This window comes from Nilaparvata lugens, chromosome 4 (genome assembly GCF_014356525.2).
Source record: "Nilaparvata lugens isolate BPH chromosome 4, ASM1435652v1, whole genome shotgun sequence".
Lineage (NCBI taxonomy): Eukaryota > Metazoa > Arthropoda > Insecta > Hemiptera > Delphacidae > Nilaparvata > Nilaparvata lugens.
In genome coordinates this window covers 54,675,174-54,696,654 of record NC_052507.1, presented here as the reverse complement: position 1 = coordinate 54,696,654, position 21,481 = coordinate 54,675,174, and the positions used below count along the sequence as shown (strand labels likewise).

The 21,481-nt window shown below is 34.0% G+C and overlaps 1 protein-coding gene across 3 annotated transcripts in view; it reads right to left on the bottom strand.

Moving 5' to 3' along the window:
* LOC111052522 overlaps positions 1-20,926 on the bottom strand; it is an 87,383-nt gene extending 66,457 nt beyond the window's left edge. For 2 of the 3 annotated variants that reach the window (XR_005571066.1, XM_039425878.1), the window contains exons 1-6: positions 18,674-20,926; positions 15,117-15,357; positions 7,513-7,690; positions 5,314-5,478; positions 3,706-3,852; positions 1,891-2,100 (exon numbers count right to left, since the gene is read on the bottom strand). Coding sequence is in view for 2 of the 3 variants with exons in the window: in XM_039425878.1 (XP_039281812.1) it covers positions 1,891-2,100; positions 3,706-3,852; positions 5,314-5,478; positions 7,513-7,690; positions 15,117-15,357; positions 18,674-19,058 (1,326 nt within the window). In the remaining variant the exon portion in view is untranslated. Of the gene's footprint in view, positions 1-1,890; positions 2,101-3,705; positions 3,853-5,313; positions 5,479-7,512; positions 7,691-15,116; positions 15,358-18,673 lie in introns of those variants that run through there. The other variant, XM_039425879.1, reaches the window with a different exon arrangement.
* Between the last annotated feature and the right edge of the window lie 555 nt (positions 20,927-21,481).

The window sequence follows — 21,481 nt, the reverse complement described above, 5'->3', positions numbered from 1 at the left end:
AATTTTTATTGCGAAAAATTATTCGTTTACTGGTAATTAAAGAAAGTTATTGGGCATCAAACGTAGAAATCTGTGTTTTTCTACTTAGAATTTTTGTATATTTCAACTTTTTTCTCGAAAACTCACACTACAGCTTCCAGACTAGTTTTATTCAATTTTTCAGATATTTTTCCATATGAATCCACTATAATTTTTTCAAAAACTAGTCCCCAAACAATTCAGCATCGGTGTATTTCTCCAGAGGAACTGAATTCCGGGCGAAGTCTTTCACCCTGTATAGCTCGCTAATGAAGCGTTTATGGATATATGTTTATAAGAACTTTTTTTCTTATTTTTACCTGTACTATCACGTATAAAATTATTTTACCATGATTAAGAATCACCCTGTATATTACATGTAGTCCAGTCAAGGAAGGGTTAAGTTAGAGGAAAAAGTTTGGAAGACAATTTTTGACCCCACAGTTCTGTTTAGGATAATAAGGAGGTAAACATATCAAAAGTCCCCACCCCTACCCCTTGTGCTAAGGGGGTGGGCGTGGTTCAAAGGTACTATTTTTTGGTTTCTCGCATATAACACGAAAAATATGAATCTTAAAGGTTACATAATTTCCTACAATATTCCATCTCTGAACATTTTTTATATCTTCTCTAGTTTCCGAGATATCCGCTCTTAAATATGTGACATTTTTGAAAAAAAAAAACACGTTTGCCTCCATTTTTTCTATTTTTGCTCTTATAATTTCTCAAAAATCGATGGGAATCACTATTCCAAGTTTTACTTTCATTGTTATAACAGCTTTAATAAAGGGGTTGAAATTTTTATTGCTGCAACAAGTATCAACTCATCGGTTCCTCACCTTCAACAGAGGAGATAAAGAAGCGCACTTTTGCTATGTTCACCTACTAACTAGTCCAAATGAACCTGCAAAGTCAAAAATAGTATCACAGACACCCCCTTCAAATGTCTTTGTCAAACGATCAATTGTTGCAGAAATGAAAATTTCACCCCCTTTATTAAAGTTGCTATAACAATGAAACAAAAACTTGGAATAGTAAAATAATATATCATTTCAAAGAGAATTCAATGCTTTACAAACCTAACCTAAGGTGAGCATTAATTTATACGATGCATTGTTGTACAGTTATAAGCCCTGAAAGAGCAAAAAATTGGATAAAAACATTATTTTAATAAATGCATAAAGTTATTTTAATAAATACACTCTTTCAAAAGCGAATATCTGGGAACTGTTTGGAATATCACACAATTCCACTGAACAAAAAGTGTAGAGAATTTATTAAGCTTCATTTTTGTAATAGCTAGTTATGTCGGTTCAACATATTGTTCTCAATCTTTGAACCACTCCCACCCCCTTAGCACAAGGAGTACGGGTGGAGACTTTTGATATGTTCACCTCCTTACTACCTCAAAGTTTTTCAAATATTTTAGATAAATTGCTTTTCAAACTGATTGGGCGATAGTTTTCGGGAGCCTTTCTGTCACCTGATTTGAATAGAGGAACTATTTTTGCTATCTTGAAATGAGAAGGAAAATGACCCAATTCAAAGCATTTTTGTTGAATAACACTGATAATGGTTTCGCTATAATATCCGCGATATTCTTCACACATACATTACCTAGTCCATCCACCCCGGGAACGAGCCAGATTTGAAGTTTCTGATGATAACTAATATCTCATTCACTTTCTAACATTGGTTTGCTACCCTTGTCGGTAATTATACAAAGCATAATGCTATAAACTTTTCTACCTATAGTGAAATATAATATCTATCGATTATAGCATAATATTGTAGGCACTGTCAATACACATAAAAACAGCATAAATTGACACTAAAAATAAATGCTTGATTTTTGAGGTGGACTTGACTTACCTGCATGCTAGCAATGATGAGGCGGTTGGTGTCCTTGTAGAGGGAGAGCACATGGAATAGGTGCTGACGCCGCAGCTGGTGAGTGATGCAGTAAGTGGCAGCCTTCACATCCACCTTCGAAGGCCGACTGAACAGCAGCGCCGACGAACCGAATCCACTGCCAACACCCATCGAGAATATAGAGCTCTCGTCGTCCTCGTCCGTTTGCACCTGTCAATCACAAAACAATAAAACTACAAAATAACTGAACTCGGTCTGATCACAATGTTTTGTAATAGGACCACCTTTATAGTTTATTCCTTACCTATTCCATCTACCCTCTATTGTATTGTATTATGAAGTTTAACATTTCATGGTATACTTTCATGATAAATTTCATTCCACATGGATGCAAATAACATCTTTTCTTTCCTCCAGTATTGCTAATGTGATCTAGTATAATGTTGATGGCTCAATATATACTATATTATTTTCTTTGATACTGTACTTGTAATTGATTATACTGATGCAGAACTGTTGAATAATAATTTATCTATCAAGTTTGATTTAATTTTATTGTCAATTTTTGTAAATGTTACCATAGGCAAGAGCCTTGTAACAATTGTCAATAAATATCTATCTATCTATCTAACTCGAAAAAAATAATTTGTATGCATTAACAATTTGTCAAGTAATTACAAGAAACTAAATTGCTAACAGTGACCACGTAACTTGTCAAAGTTGTCATATAATTCCCAAAACTGAAGGATAAATGTAAAACTAAACTTATTATGGGAATAGATCATGTATTTATTATAAGTCGTTATTTTACTATTATTAAGTCATGTATTTTTTATCCTGGGTGGCATTTGATCTGTATAAGTGATTAATACAGAAACTAAATGTATGAAATGACTGATCGAGTTCAGAAAGACTAAACCATTACTCAGAGTTATGTATTACAATCACAGAGGCCGAGTATTTAGTTCTTTCCAAGCTTATTAATGCAACATCACTTATACATATACATTTACAAATATGGGCTTTAAGCCTGTTGTTCCTTCCCCAACCATTCATAATTGAGAGTTATATTGTTTGTATCAATGTGAAAGTGTATACAGATCAAATGCCGGCCAGGATAGTTGAGACGACTAAGGCGTTGCACTCTTCAGACTGCTAGCTCTACTTGGTCGCGGGTTCGAATCCCACCAGTAGACATAGATGTTTGATCATCCACGCACTTTCCATTACCCACACACAGGCGAAAAGCTCATGTGGGCATCACCCGCAATAAAACAAAATGCTGAGAATAGTAGTGAGATTTCTAAGTACATGTATTAGTACTTTGAATACTAAGGGTGTGATCACACTAAATGCATATGTGTGCAAGTACACGTCGTATCATGCATCAGCCAAAAAACAAACTCTGCTAAATGCCATTGAAACACGTTGTGACTTGCATGTAGCTGCTCAGACTAGACGAAACTAGCAAGTGCACGCTTTCAGCGTGAGTGTTTCTATTGCTCTTTTCAGATTTTTTTCTCATCTGCACGCTTGGTCATGCATAACCAAGCGTGCACTTGCACATATATACGCATCCAATGTGATCACACACTTAAGTCTGGTTAGGTTCCAGGAAAATTTATCCGGGATCAAACGCTGATTAAAGACGTCATCTGCTTTTCTCAATGGATCTCGTGACATTCAACTGTAACTTAATCACGCTGTTATCATTACCTGCAACCGGTAGTAAGGATTGAATTATTAGTTTTATTCATCAATTATCATTGAAATGTTTTGTGGAAATAAATTTGCCTTGTATTTGTTGGAACTAACCTGCGCCACACCGTAAGATATGTAGATGTAGGTATCAAGCCAGGCGCCCTTCTCGATTATCTTCCAGCCAGGCAAGTGCACTTGCTTGGTCATGTATTGGCTCAGGTTGCGCTTCACAGCTGGGTGCAGATCCTCAAGCAGGCAGCACTGTAACACAACAATCATGCATAACGAGCACTTGTAACCCGTGCTCCGCAACAGTCTACTAAAACACACATGGATGACATTGTGGTCAGTGTTTTCAAGTTGGCTTGCAAATTGTTTAGGATTAGTAAGGATATTTATATTAGGCTATCATATTTCGTCAAAAACTCATGGACAATAATTGTCATTGAAGTTGAAAATTCTCAAATAGAACATTTCGCGGGAATGAATTAATATTATGGAAATAATAAAAGCAATAAAGATGAAGGAAAATGATTGTATTGGTAGTGAAGAACAAAAAATACAAATTGTTGAATGAGTGCCATTCTATCTGCACACTCCTCTCAGCATTGCCAATATATCTGTGAAGTATTTTACATAAAATAGATTCAAGGTTCAAAGATCTTAAATTTCAAAACTTCAAACTAGGTCTTTCACTTTTAGCTTCTCCAAGCTCACCAGCAATCAATCAATCTTTATTTTTGTCATTGAACATTACAAATTTTATTAACCAAATGTCATGTGAAGCTAACATATGATGTACCATAACACATACAAACAATATATACACAACAAATATAATAGGCCTATATTAAACCGTCAGATGCTTACGTTATGACTAAGGTACTTGTCAATTGAATAAAAAGCCTGTTTTTTAAGTCATTGTGCTAATGTGGATATGAACGTTTTTGAGGTGAATTTTTTATTGTTGTCGGTAATTTGTTGAATAATAAATATTGTTGATAATTGAATCAGCTTTTGAATGATTTATGCAGTCTGATGTATGACGTAATTAGGTTATTTCTATTTCTAGTTCTCTGTTTATAAACATGGTGACAATTTCTTGTTAATTGAGTTGGGTTTTTTTTACATGGATCAGGTTACAATAAATGTACATTGAAGGGAGAGTCATGATGTAAAGGTCAATAAAACTATTTTTACAGCTTTCAACACTCGAATGGCTTTTTTCTGCCAAATAAATGCCTTCTTCAATCATTGTTTTGGGAGTCAAGACACTCTTAAGTTAATGCAATCATTATTATCTTCGTAACAAGAAGTCGCGTACAACTCACTCAAAAACAAATCAAGTCAAAAATCATTCAAGTTTAGCAGAAATCATCATTGGCTTATTGAAATTACTGTAGTGAAGCCTTCAATCCATTCAAGAAAAAGTGCTTTGATACTCTGATCCCTTGAACTAAACAATAGCTCAATAAATTTGAGATTTGGAAATTTGATTCAATGAATGCAAGAGACTATGAACCACTTCATTCAACATTTATACGAATGTAAAGTTGAAAATGGAAGCCATTAGAAAGATACTTTACTTTTAGATTATAATAAATTTTTCATTTTTCTTAATCTATAATGTAGCCTACACATTGAAAAAATAAATCGAGTCACCCATACTTCTCTGCCTATCCCAGTATTTATTTTTTTTAATATTAAAATTCTAACACTTACCGAATCCAATGAGTTCTTGTAAATGTCGTAGGAAACCATTGCTTGTATGGGAACAGGCAGTTTCTGCATCAGATCAGCATCCACAATACCTTCCTCTTCTTGCCAAAATCTGTCGTAGAAGTTTTTTATCTGCATTGTCGTGTTCTCCGAAGGAAAATACTCTCTCTGCAAAAAAATTGATTTCATTCATTTATTTATATAATAAATTTATCTATATTATTTATTTTTATTTCTCTCTCTCTCTCTCTCTCTCTCTCTCTCTCTCACTCTCTCTCTCTCTCTCTCCAATGGCGCTACAGCCCAAATCGGGCTCTGGCCTCAACCAAAATACGCCTCCATCCATCTCTATCTAACGCCGCTCTCTTCCATCCCCTTAATTGTAACATTTCATTAGCATCCTTTTGCACTCTATCCTCCCATCGCTCCCTTGGTCTCCCTAGTCCCTACAGGTCGTCTTCCTCCAGGCTGACCAACTAACACTTTCCTTGGCACTCGTGTTTCAGGCATTCTTTGCACATGCCCTGCCCATCGGAGGCGCATCAATTTTATGTGGGCCGATAATTGGGGCTCTGCATAAAGCTCTTCATAAAGCTCTTAAAGCTGTAAATTGTGTTCATGTTTTTGAATTGATAAGAAGTCGGTATGTAGGTATTTTGCAGTGTAAATTATGCATGATATGAAATGAATGTAAGAGAATACACATCAAATATGAAAAAAAACAACAACAAATAATTTTTATTTATCTTGGTATAAATTTGGATCAAAGACTAACCTGGAGCCCTCATATAGACTATGTCTGTTCTAGGTTGAGCCGGGTTCTCTACTTTTTACGCAGATTAAAGGAGTGTGTCCCAAGGCATTATTTGAGGATAACCTACTTTGCCTTTTTTCAAAGCACTTTTTTGTATGGCCTATCCTTATGTGTTCCTGACACCCAAAAAATCCTGCTGATTCAGAAAAGGGCAGTTAGAGTTATTTCTGATGCTAACTACCTGGACCACTGCAAACCGTTGTTCATTGACCAAGAAATAATGACTGTTTATAGCTTATTTGTCTTTTTGCTGTCACTGAATGTGAGAAAAAATATTGAATCATTTCCATGTAGGGAGGACTTTCATCAGTATGATACAAGAAATAGGCAGCAAATTGATGTTCCTTATACTAGGTTGAGGAGAGTGCAAATGAATTCGAAGCTAATTTCTTTGAGAATCTTCAATAAGTTTCCTGCTTCAGTGAGAACCATGTCTGCTTCTTTGTTTAAACGTAGATTGAAAACTCTCTTGACAGAAAATCCTATATACTCACTGTCGGAATTTTTTGATATGGATAGGGATATAATTAGTAATTATTTTTAAATATACGTTCCATAATAAATAAATAAATAAATAAATAATGTATTAATATTAGGTTGGCAATAATTTTAGAGTATGAGAATATATATATATATAATATATATATATATATTATATATATATATATATATATATATTATATATATATATATATATATGTTTGTAACATTATTTATGTATGAGCTGAATCATATGATAGTGTTTTTTATTATTGTATTTATTGAACATTGTGACGTTTCCGATTGTGTAATCTATATGCTTAAAGGAATAAAATCTATTCTATTCTATTCCATTTTATAGGCAATAATACAATGTGGGAAGTTACAAAATGCATTAGATTCGCCTATCACTATGAATCTCTAAATAAAAATAGTCACAAGGCTATGTTATGTTTCATGTGTTGATGTTTCAGGTGAAGTTGTCGTAGATATCGTTTCATAATCCACTTTTTTCATTTTTAATTCACAGATAGTTTTGAATGACTCCAAAGAAGCGCAAGCTTTCGTATGGTTCATACGATCGGTGACATACGTTTTCTTACAAAAGTAGTTGAATATTGAAAAAGTACAGAAAATGTAGTGTTCATACAGAGACCGGTCAGTGGTCAGAAGGGTCTCAGGAGGATATAGATATATAAAAGTTTGGGAGAGAAATGATACAGGCTCAGCCTAGTTTTTCCTCAACTGCCATAATAATTATATTATGATTATAGTGTTTTGTACAATAAATGAATAAATAAATATCCATATAATCATCTATTAAATCACAGGTTATATTTATATAATCTTAAGACCGCTGAAACGCCTGACCGCTCTCTATGTCCACACAGCCATACTGAATAACTTACAAATGTTTTGTGAATGAGGGTGCGCCGCTGTTTATATTCGGAATAGTAGGAGTATTTCAGAGTTAGATACGAGCTGAATGCGGCTAGAAAGAGACCAGTAACCAGTATATAGCCGGACACCATTACAATTAGGCATATCACTTTTTCCAAGTCAGTTTGTCCAACAATATCGCCGAATCTGTGGGATAAAAATATGGTGAATTTACTTTTTATGTATAAGAATTCTACAAAATGTATAATTGAATTAAATTCAAGCTAATGAAAACAAATATCTGTGAGATTGAAGTCTGAGGAGAAGTCAAGGAGGTTGGTAGCGCTGGCTACCCTGCATGGTTTACTGAAAGAGTGCTCTGTTGAATATACCATTTTTAAATAGTTTGTATTGATAAAGTAAGCTATGGGCAAGTGTATTAGTGATCAGTGAGGTACCTGAATTGTCTATCCAAACGATGTAAACCGGTTATTTGAATGAATAACATGAGCGAAACACAACACACAATGCTTGGTTAGCTTTGAAGTCCATTTTCAGTTCCAGTTTTCACTTTTTTTCACATTTTACGTCAACAAATTGTTTGTGTTGAACTGATAGTGTTTTGTCATCAACCTGTACAACATAGTTGAGGACCCGGTGCAATCAGCTGTTATTGCGGGCGCTTGTCTTATTGTTACCAATAGCAACGAGTCAAAAACAATATTCCACTGTGAACTGCTACTTGTCCTTGAAGATGTATGCGTGCGCACACTGACTGCTACCGTTCTGTCACTAGCCTGCAGCCGCGAGAGTGAAAGCCGATCAACGTGAGCATTATCAATATTCAACTGATAAGAAGCGGGATTTTGAGCGAGCCTTCTAAAAAATGTTTTCCACTGTTACGAGAAATAATAATTGACATTTTTCATTCTTATCCACCTGTTTTCTATAGCCTACCACTGTTCCTTCTCATTCCTTATAAATTAGTCGCATCACCTCACAATAAACATTACATTCAACTACCATATGTTTGGAGAGATCGATTTTAAATTTATTTTGCTATAATCCGGTCACTTTCTGAATCTATTCTTCCAGATGTTCCATGAATACTGTAATGTTTTAAATTAATTGGGTCGCTAAATTTGTTGACTCAACTACAGATATTGTAATCTTTTTCATTTGCACACAATCTCTCACGTTTTAAACAGATTATGGAAACTTTTTTCTGATCAGCTGCTACTTGAGGGACCAATAATCCTCTCTCAAGGAGCTTCAGCGAGTTTTCCCAGAGTTGAGACCTGTTCCAAAATAATGTTTTTTGTTGCAAACCCACTATATTCCTGATTTAATAAAAATCGTTAGAGCCGTTTCGAGATCCATCCGACATACATACATACATATCCACAAACACACATATTCAAACAGAAATTGCTTTCTTAGTATAATTGACTTCAATGATTATGATTTCATTCAATGAGAGCTTACTTCACATAATAATAACAGCTGGCATCAAAAGCAAAAATCTGGTGTGGCGCACTCACACAACTTTCCTTGCCGTTATTAGAATTGATCACCTGACGCTAGTGTTCACGCGCATCACAAGTCTACTCTTATAAACAAAGATCTAAGCCAGCTGGTGACAGGACAATAACGCTGGAGACATACGAAGTCTGATATCTCTTCATAGTGAATGATTTAATGGAATCAACAGTTGCCAACAGTTTGCAATTAGATAATCACATTTTCTCGAATTTCGAGCTTAATTTCAATTTTAGGTGAAAATGTTACTCAACATTAATTGTAGAGATTTTTATGCTCAATCTTCTCCACTCGAATTTTTTTGTTTAAATTGTATCTGAAGCCTGATAATTGGGAATCTGAAATCCAACTTTGCATAGATGGGGCGGAGCTCCCATTTTACAGATATGGGACTTGTGACTTGTGGCAATTGATAGAGCTTATCAATGACTATTCCAGGTATGAATTTAATCAAAATCGTTGGAGCCGTTTTCGAGAAAATCGCGAAAAAACCCTGTTTTTGAGGGTAAGGATCTTAAGTTCCAAATTTCAAGTCATTCCGTTAATTGGGAGATGAGATATCGTGTACACAGACACACACACACACACACACACACACACACACACACACACACACACACAAACCACTTTTTCGGACTCAGGGGACCTTGAAACGTATAGAAATTTACTAATTGGATTGGGGTACCTTAATTTTTTCGGAAAGCAATACTTTCCTTACCTATGGTAATAGGGCAAGGAAAGTAAAAATGTCAAACATGATTGAAATTGAAACAATAGCGATCATCAACATTATTATCTTCATCTGATCTAAAGTAACCAAATTATAGTAAGATTCACATCATTGTGTCAGCATTGTTTGAATTGGGAGCATTGATGCTATTAATGAGGAATACTGACAGTCAACGAACTATAATTCATAGTCTCTAATATTTTTAGAACAAATATCAATGTTTGGGAATAATTGATCCATGGGAAAAGCGCCTTACTTCTATGGAAGATATTTTTACATTAGGAAAAGCAGCAACAGCTATTTGGCCGTTCTAATAAATAACCCCTTTCTTTCGCCCAAGTTATATTTTGGCCGAATTTCCTCATTCTTTGCAAATAGATTCCACAACGGACACTTTTGAAGTTTTTTAAATACCCTCCATATATCATACTGAATTATTAAAATTTAATCGAAACTGTTTAAGCAGTTTTCGAAATTTCGGATATACAAACAAAATTAGTCTTGATAGAATAGGATGAATTGATTGAAGCAACTTCAGTCATAAAAGTTTGTTTTTTGAAAAATAAAAATTATCTATACTCCAAGGTATAGCTTCGATTGAAGCAGCAGTGCCCAATCATTGTGTTTTCGATAAATGCATTATAATCAGTTCTTCAACTTGGTGCCAACCTAATGAAGTCATCTCAACTTAATGCCAACCTGACAAAATTATTAATTTAGTTGCCAGTAGTCAACAACTGTTTTGAAGAGGTACTCTCTCTAGATTATAGGTCCATAGTAACCTATGATATGGACATTTAAGTTATAATTAAGAGATTGGAAGAAGAAGAATATACATGCTAAAAGACGAACTTTACACCCTTAAAAACCACCCTTAGAGTTGAAATATCGCCAAAAGACTTCTTAGTGAGCACCTAGGACGTATGAGGAAGCTATATTCCAAGTTTTGTTGCAATCCATCCTGTAGTTTTCCAGAAATCGTGAGCAGTGAGATAAGAATTTTATAAGTATAGAAGATTTTGTGACGTAGCCTTATGTACTACTGTATCGCCAGGCTAAATAAATTGATTGATTGATTGATTGACAGTATAAAAACATAACCGACTCTGTGACACAGAAAGTATAAATTTATTCAATCACCAAGCATTCAAATACCATTTTTTGTGTATTGGAATATGGGCTTAAGTACACTCAACAATAAATTTTCCACTTTTCGACCGAATTTCACTTATGATGCATGATATTGGACCGCCTTGACGAGCCGAAGAATGAAGTGTAGAACGATGAAATCTGAGCATTGTGTCAGAAGTTATAAGTGCTTGAAATTTTGATCCTTGAGGTGTCCTTAAGCGCGCCTCTCCACTAGGAAATAATAAAATGAAGTGCATCTAATGGGTGATTCTTATAGAACATAATCTCATGAACTAATGTCATTGTGCGAAATATTAATGTGAGTACAATTTAGTTGGTGATGATGGTTGAAGCTGAAAATTAGATGTTTTTCACAATACAAGGAGCATTGTTGTCAGGTGTACCTGGAAATCTATATAAGATAGAGCGCTCTACCTGATCTCAGATTGTAGAGCACAAAAATACGCCCAGAGGGATTTTGAATTATACATCTAAATGGTAACAATCGGAAAATATTGTTGATCAAAAACTAAAATTCATCAAAATTAATTTTTCCTTAAAATTTCACTCATTTTTGAAAAATCATAACTCAGTACTCATTGGAGATAGAGAGTTCCGAATGATCTCATGTTATTCAAAATTTTATAATCTTAAAAAAAGGCTAGAACAAATTTTTCTGTCCGATAACGAGATTTGGCAGAAGTAGCTGAAAACTTGAAAATGAGCCGAAAATACGAGGTTTTTGGGCCACCCTGTATCTAGCACAAGGAAATTTTGCATGAAGAAATTGGTTCTGGACTTCTCTTATGTACCCAAATAATATATTAAGAAATCAGAACTACAATATAAATTGCATGCACCAATGTACATAGTGACTGGACTATTAAATTTATGGTATATGGGCAGACTTGTTGAATCTTGAGAAAATGTGCTAAGTTATATAAATGTTTCTCCCAGTTGCACATACGTCTTTTAAATTTAATGGTGATTAAATGACATCATCTAACAAAACCAATGTAAAAAGAACCATTGAAAGAAGCAGAATCGATAATCAATCAGCTGCTAATTACAGTTAAATTTAATAGACAGACATACTTGCAGCCGGACCCTAGAGTTTGAACATGAAACCTTGGGAAGGCAATTGTGAATTGCTCATATGAACACATTTGAGTTATTAGTTTCATAGCTACAAACATAAGAAAGGCCACTGAAAAACCTACAGTAGCTATATAAATGCTAACAATCAGCTGTTTCATAAAAACTGATAAATTTGTAAAACTGTATAAAATCAGCAAACTAATCTGAGATGAAATTCAATGTAAACATCATTTCTCTTTTGTTTTGAGACCAAGTACAACGTGACTTACTAGGAATATACTTCAAGTAATTATTCAAGTATAACGTGTAAAATGCCAAGTATGCTAGAAAATGAGATGAAACAACTAGATCAGGACTTTAAAAACGCAATAACAGCGATAAAACCTTACATATTACAGCTTCACGACAAAAATCAGATATTTCTTTGTCGTTTGTGGATTGAAAAACTGATTAAATGTGCGGTTGAAGACAAACAACTTAGAAACATTTACATGGATCAACTTTACAACAACTTGAAGGCACAACGGTTTGGACCGCCATTTTGTGACATGCCCTGGGAGGGACCGTTGTCAAAAATTCCAACACAAATTCTACTTACAAATAGTTACAGTGATTCAGAGTTTTGGACCACCGACAACGATGGTAACAGTAAATTCAGTGACAAATCTTCTGAAAGACTCGCTACAAGTGAAGAAGATCAATGCTCAGATACGTCGAGAAGTTGTACATTTAATCAAACAAACGACAGAAAGCATTGCAACAAAAAGAAAAGGATGTTATCAAAACCTCGAGGTACAAAATCAAAGAGTTTTACAAGTATAAAAGTATTCAACTCGAAGCAAACCCACAAATCTAATAAACATAAATTTTCTCGGCTAAATTCGGACCCAAGTAGGACAATAACAAGTATTAAAAATGATCTACACAGAAAGAAAAATGTCAAATTGAATAAGTTTTGTTGCCACCTATCTAAGAATTCTAGTTTTACAAGTCTGAGAAGAGTTCCTCCAAAGAAGAGAGGGTTTAAATTGAATTCTCATAGCGATTCAAGCACAAGTCTCAGTACAGTTTTAGATTCAACAAGTTCATACAAACATGGAGTTATAAGTTTGAAAAAAGGTGTATATTCTAATGAAAATTTGAAATTGTGCGAAAGTAAAAATTGTCAACCAGAATGTGATGACAGTAGTATGTTTTTCAGTGATAGGGATGTTGTTGACAACTCTTTAAACAGAAAATGTTCCAAGTTATTGAAAGAGATCAAACAGCTTAAAGTGAGCAACGACAGTTTGAAAACAAATTTAAACAGAGAGAAGAATCAGTTGGAAAATATTTGCACTGAAAAAATCGAATTGCAACAGGAAATAGTTAGAACCAATGAGAATCTGTCAAGGTTGAAGGAGTTGGAAAAAGGTGCTAGGGGTAAGCGAGAAGCGTTTGTTTTAGAAATTAATGAGCAACTAACATTTCAAACAAGGAGAGTACGTCAAGCTTTGGAAAATAATAGTAGACTAGAACGGGAGTTGAAGGAAATTTTGGAAAACTCTGTGAAAAACGTTGATGGCAAGTTTTTGAAGTTGTTGGAAAGTGAGTGGAAGGAGAAGTTTAGAAAGTTGGAGGTTAAGAAACAGGAGACTATCCGTAGAGCTGACTGGGATAGACGATCGGCTACGGATGACCTTGAGAATCAACTGGACGCATCGAGACAAAGACTCATAGAGACGCGTGACCGGCGCGCAAAACTGGAAAACAAGTTCCAGCAGCACTTTCATTCATTGCGTGGTCAAATCAAGCAAATACGCGACGATCATTCCACTTGGAAAAACACTTTTGACCAACGTGTCAACACCAAGGTGGTTCACTATAAAAGCCTGATAGAATCGTTGAAAAAGGAACGATGCAGAATTGTGAAACAATATGAAATTAGACTGGAACGTATGCAGCAGACGAAAAGCATGGAGTTGTGGGTGAAAAAGTTTGACAACTATTTGAGTGCAAAAAGCGATGAGAAGTTTCAGTTGGAAAAGTGTCTGGAAGATTTGGAGCAAGACTTTCATAAGCAGTACACTGATGTCATTGATCAGGCTTAGTTTGATACGTATGACATCCATATCAGAAATATATCAAGAAATAATCCTATTTCAAATTAGAAAAAAATGTGTGCGTTCAAGCTATGTAAATGGCACTCTTTGGAAATATCAGTTTTGTGAATTGTCAAAACAAATTTCAAACTGTGTTATACTTTAATGAGAACTATTAAAAAATTAATTATCTCTGAGTTCTAAATTGAATGTAAGACTCGAGTAAGGAAGTATAAGCTCAATGAATTCAAATCCATCACCGTATACAAATTATAACACCTACAATCTAAGAAAAGGTATTCCTAAAATATGGATTATTATTAAACTATTATAAAATGACCTAATGTAGCCTGAATAAAATAAGTTCTTGAGCTTACAGCCGATATCGGGGTTACCAGATTGTGTGAAATTGAGACTTACTCAATATTCAATGTGACAACACTGCCGATATAGCATATTGTCACACTGAATTTGAAGTTTAGATTGGGGTTTCACAGCTTTTTAAATTAGCCACCAAGATTTCAGGTTTGTATGAGAATAAAAATCTGAACTCAGTTATGAAAGCAAAGTTTTGAAACAAAATATAAAAAATGATATTTTATTGATGAATGTAGTTTATCTGAGATGAAATTAATTATTTTATCAAAGAAAATAAAACTAATATTAGATGAAATGTGGATGAATTGAGTAACAGCTATGTACACTCAGTGGCAAAACAGAGTCAAATATAGAGATTTGGCAACCCGTTTCTGCGATCTTTCTTCACTGCCATTATAACGTGGACCTCACTATAGTATTACTTTATAAGTAATAGTACTTGGTACCTATAGAAGTACTTTTAATACAACTAAATATAGTTTGAGACTCAATATAGCCGAATAAACAAAACATTGGTGTCCTGGCGCACTCGAGAGACGCGGTGTATTTCGACCCATTTGAATACATGCATTACATTCGAGACTCTCAATATTGGAGCTAACTTTGCCGCTCCAACATGTTTGCACCCTATAGAGAAGCCTCAATAGATTGAATGTAAAATAGTTAGAGTACTCACCCGATAGTAGTGAACGTGTTGGACACAAAGTAGACGCACAGAATGTACCACTCTATGATCTGGTCCTCGTTGATGACTTTGGTTCTGAGCACCTCTCTAGACCAGTTCTCCTCATCGCGTTGAGTGCGCAGAATCATGAACCATAGACACGAGAAACTGTGCACGATTATCAGGCTGGCGATGAAGAACTTGATCAGCAATGACGTTAAGCTGGCTTGGCCTACTATGTTCGACGTTATTACTGAAACACATTAGGAAATAAACATGAGTTACTTATGGGAGAAGTCACTGGAAAATTATAAAGAAGCCTCATTATGAGAAGCCTTCACATGATATTATTTTATTAGTAGATTCGATGATTCAATAATACCCCATATGAAACTGATATTAGAATAGATACATTACAATAGATATAACCTTACACATAGTTACTGTGTTGCATATCCATAATTTTCCACTATTAAAATTAAACTTGAATTTTAAAAACACTTATTTAGTGAAAATGCACTTACTATTGGTAGTGACGATCGTTTCGATCTGTTGTGTGTCATCATTAAACTGTCAAAAAATAAGCCAATAGTAAGTGCATTTTCACTTTATAAGTGTTATAAAAATTCAAGTTTCACATAGTTACTACTAGTAGTTCTGCGAACAGAAGACCTCGCTCATGAATAGCCTACAACTTTCAAACTAATGAGAAGGGCCATTAAGAAAGTACAGTATATTGTGAGATTTATCCATGACATCTATTATTTTCTCCTTTGAAAGTGCTAAAGACATTGTTTCCAGGGACACCGGACTTATAAATGTCTCTCAAGGAGGTACCTTCATATCGTCCCCATATTTACAATATTACAAATTTTCTAACAATTAATTATAATAAATTGGTCAACTGACAGAAAAATGGAATATGCAGTAGGCAATTTAGACTATGAATCGTCTCACAGACGATAGTGAGACGGAAATGATTCTTAATAACATGGGTTATTGACAGGAGGTTGCTAATAATGTTTTTCATGAAAAGTAGATTCAATGTTATGGCGGCTTGTTATGCCTATGCAGAATGTTTATGCTCACAAGTCGGTTTCCGATCTCATACTAAAGCGAAAACAAGAGCTAACTAACTAAGCTGTGATGTCTCCGGCCGGTTCGGTAGGTCTAGAAACTATTCATCTATGAAACAGGGAAATATCGTGTTGAAAAGGGAAGAAGAAAGTGGTGCAATAAAGTGAGAAGTTTTCTTCAATAATTAATAAATACAGTATGATTTGGAGCGGCTCAGACGTTTCAAGGTTCACCGCTGACAACTCTTGTCCTCTATTGATAGCATTCCAACGATACCATTCATTCAATACAGCACAGTTTAGAGCGGCACAATTTATATTCAATTTATATTAAAACCGGAGGTCTTATAAAAAATCGTTACACATACGTTTCTGCGCCTTGTTTCAAAGAACTTGTATACCAAATTTCATCCAAATCGGACAAGAACTGCGACTGTAACTGCGGTACAAACAAACAGACAAAATCCGATCGAGTCAAAACTAAGACCTCAGCTTCGCTTCGGTCAATTAAATATTTTCCACATTTTCAATAAGTAAAATGTATTTTTACCAACTCATATCAAATTATTGAAATCATACCAGTCTACAGATGAAAATAAATTAGAAATCGCATTTGTCTAAATGTTAATTAGTACATAACAATTATTAAACAAAAATCCTAATTGAATGCTGTAAATCTCCACGAAGACTTCTGCTACTGCAAATATCGTCAACAGGATTAACAGCTAGATGGAAATTCGATGAGAGCTACTATCCAAAAATTATTTGTAATGTAAGCATGCCTGACTAGCAATTAGGTGGTACCGGGTACGATTCCCAGGCTGACAAATATTTTTTGGATAGTAGCTATCATCGAATTTCCATCTAGCTGTTAACCCTGTTGTCAATATTTGCAGTAGCAGAAGTCTTCGGGGTGATTAACAGCATTTAATTAGGATTTACATTTAATAATAATTATTCAGAAATCATACAATAAAACCTCAATATGAAACCAGAATAAAAATTGCTTACTATAGCTATTGAAATATTGGAAATCCTCAATGAATGAAATTAATTCATGTTTAAGTAAATTAATTGATTTGATAGACTAGTAAAGTTATAATTAATTTTAGGTTAAAACGCAAGTTACTGACAATAGCAACTGAATATGCCTAAATCCTCAAGAGAATATCTTCAAAGTGAATTTAAAGTTCAATAATCCTAAAGTAAAACTAATATTGGAATACATAGGCTATAGGCTATACACAATCATGAAGAATACATAAATTTACCATGCTTTAAAAACTCACAGGAACAGTATCTTATCCTCAACATGAGAAAACTTAAAATCCAAGATTTAGTAATCACAAAGTGAAAATTAATTATAAAAAAAATAATCACTATATCATTAAAATTTAAAAAATTCAACTATTGAATAATTTTTTCGTAAAATCTATTTAATTGAACACTTATTGATGTTTAAGGTTAAACTGATTACCAAACAACGCGATAAGCAAGTAATTACAGTATCAATAGCATATCTTTCAAATCTTCAACAATAAAATTTTAGTAAAAATTAAATTTCAAGTTTTAGCGAAACAAATCTGGCAATCTGTGAGCACATTTGAATAAATAAATTACAATAATTTCTATTATTGTATTGTGTGTTTTTGAAAAGTAAAAAGTCCACTTCATCCAATTTTTCCTCCGTTTTAATCTTAAACTACCGTAAAAATCAAGCCTTCTATTCTTCTTACTAGCAAACTAGTAGTTCTGTGAACAGTAGACCTCGCGCTCAGTGAGTTACATTGACCTGTTGTTATGTTTTCTCAAAAATTAATAAATAATTTATCAATTAAAAATGTCTAGAAAAAATCCTAAATAAACATAGAGCTTTCTGTCTTATATCGATCGTACCGAGCGCTGTTATCAGGTCTGGCTGCAACTGTCTACAACGTTGATGGAAAGATACAATTTTCAAGATGTTCAATGTTTTTGAACGGGTAGTATTATAGTCAACTGTCTACTAACGTTAATGGAAAGATACATTTTCAAGATGTTCGATGTTTTTGAACGGGTAGTATTATAGTCCACTAGCAGCTGATTTATGATGAAAAATTCTATAGTCTGATTTTTACGGTAATATTGGCGTATGAAGGAGGCTCCTTTTTCCTTTTATATTATCCTTGAAATGCAAAATTTCCAAAAACTATGTACATACGTCGACGCGCAATTTGAAAAGGAACATACCTGTCAAATTTCATGAAAATCTATTACCGCGTTTCGCCGTAAATGCGCAACATATAAACATTTAAACATTCAAACATTAAGAAAAATGCCAAACCGTCGACTTGAATCTTAGACCTCACTTCGCTCGTCAATAAGGAGTACTAATCAGAATAAGCAATCAATTTTAATCAAAGCAAAAAGCTTAGATCCCAAAAAGCAAAAAACAATATTGTTTTTTACTTTAAACTTGACTTAAAATCAAAAATATACAGAGTTGTTACTTACGGTAGCAATTGAATATCTTCCATATGCGCAGCGCGTTAATTAGCATGGTGAGAGTGGTAGACTCTGGCAGGGCAATGTTACCGATCTCGAGAGCAATGTAGACCACCTCGACAATGCGCTGCAGCGCCGGCCTAGGCTTATGCTCACGCCTATTGGCTATCTCCGGAAAACAGCTGTGAATGGCTCCACCCACCACGTCAACTGTCAGCAGCACAAAAGAAACTAGGAACACGTAGTTGAAACTGGGAACGTGGACAAAGAACACGTGATAGGTGGACACTATGAACGCAAGTAGCTGACTCAGCACGAAGAACACTATCCACTTCAGGTTGAAGGGCAGGAACATCAGCTTCTCCAAAAATATGTTGCTGCTGTATTCGTTCATGGTGGATTGCACACAAGAGTCAGTTAATTAAATTGAGATTTTTGAATGAATTAAGGAAAGTCTTCACTCAATAAAACTTCATTAAATTGAATTTCAACAAATTGTAAATTTATCAATAAGTGCCGTTAAGTTCATTCAATTTTATAAAACTGCCAAGGTATTACCCAATTAAAATCTACAAAAACTTTCTAACATAGAAATATATTCAATTAAGGTTGAAGAAAATTTTCAACTGTAAGGTTACATTTTATTTCAATTGACAGAAATAATACAGTTGTTTTAATTGAGATTTATACAAATTGTTATTTGATATATTCACTGTCAAAATATAGTTTTTAATGCACAAGAATTTAGCTTTTTTTGAATAGTCAAATTTCCGAATATTTAATTGTAAAAATATTAGGTCTCAAACTAAATAAATGAATTAAAAATGTTAACAAATTTCTAACTCTTATCAAGCGTCAATGCACATGTATTCAGTCGACCAAAATAAAATTTCTATCAATAGTTAACAATCAGTAATTTATATTCACTGCACAATGTTTTAATTCAATCAACTGAGATTTATATGTATTAATTTATATAGATTTATATGAGATTAATATTTATATCTATCATCTTATTAGTTTAAGATTTACAAATCTATAGTTAAAGCATCAGTAACATAAGAAATAAATCAAACAGATTTGATTGTTCAATAGTTGTTAAAGTTTGTTTTGATTGTAATTACAAATGGTTTTTAATGAACTAGAGAGTGGTAAATATAATTGAATTTATACAAATTAGCAACTTTTCAATGTAAAATCAATCTGTTAAATCATTAAATAATCAGCCTCTCTTGAACTGTTCAAAAGTTTATTATTATTCAAGAATTTTGACTGTTGAAATGTTAGTTGTCACCATACTAATTCAAATTGTATTTAGGCTAAATTAACCCCCATCGTGTGTCTATATATATTACAAAGTTCAAGTATGTAATCTATTTAAGAATTATGCAATTAATTATAAACCAGCATATTCAAAACATACAAGCAAACCAGAGGTCTACATTAGAACGGCCAACAAAATAATACATCACTTGATTACAAGTTAATTAGGCTACACTTCACATCTACTTCCAAAGCACCCATCAATTGGTAGACTAGGACAAAACTTACAAACCCTCATATTAAGCAGAAATTCTAACAGTTGATAAGTAAATACTTATTATGACTGATAAAACAGATGACAAACATTAAAGCTAAACTACTGAGTGTATGATCACACATGTATTAGAAGCTGATATTCTGTAGTATGATCACTTCACAGAGTAATAGAGGCAGATATAACAATTTTGTTCTGGCACAAATTGTGAAGCATTCATTAGAGGGATTAGTTTTATAATCAATTTGATGGTAACTGTTAGCCTGTTGTGTTTTACAAAACTTAGTGCAAGTTGCAGATAAACCGGTTGAATTTTAATAGTTATTAGTTTTACGAGAACCAATCAGAGAAGCCTTCTTTTTTAAAAAGCCTTCTCTTATTGGTTCTCGTAAAATTAATCACGAATAAAATTTAACCGAAATTGTGCAACCGAGCCTTATATTGTGAGACCTGTAATACAGTACATTAAATAATTCAATTCAATTCAATTATGGCAACCGTACATTACGGGATCCGTGAATGCAATAAAATTAGCTTCTTATCCAACATTTAATGTTTTATGAACAAGAGTGAGAATTTTTTGTCTGATGGAGAGAGGAAGCACCCCCTATTAATTATTCCAGATGCTCTCAGACAGTGGACCAGGCCACCAGGATTTGACCTTCCTCGACACACATGGGTCGCATTAAACCGAATCCGAACATTGCAAGGTTCGTAGATGTGAATCATCTACCCTGAAGAGGTGTTGGGGCGTCGAGTTGACGGAAGAAAGTTGACCACCTCGACCGGAGTCTAAACTTTCTTCTGTCAATATGTGCACACGCCCATAAAACAACTGTACCTATTCATTATTGGCCAATGTATGTACGCTCTAATAAAAAATAATGATACTGAATAATGATGATAAATAATGATTTTCACCAATGTATAAATACTATCATAAGAAATTATGGTTATCTTTTCCTGTTAATAGATGAAAATTCCCATGAAAAAGCAATGTGTCCGTTCTGGGAACACGGTAAATTGTGACTAGTGGTAAAGTTCTGCGTCCCATGAGAACAATGTTGACAGTAAATATTCCAAAATCCAGTTACCGGTACAATTCAAGCCTCGCACTCTGACCGCGGTGCATTCAGAATGTACCACAATTGAAGAGCTGTCATTGGTCGATAGTATGAGCCATCTGCGTATGCGCAGATAGCTTGTTAGTCTATTATAACAAAGCCACAAAATATATAATCAAAATACAAATACAAAATAATGTTTGATAATCATTCGTT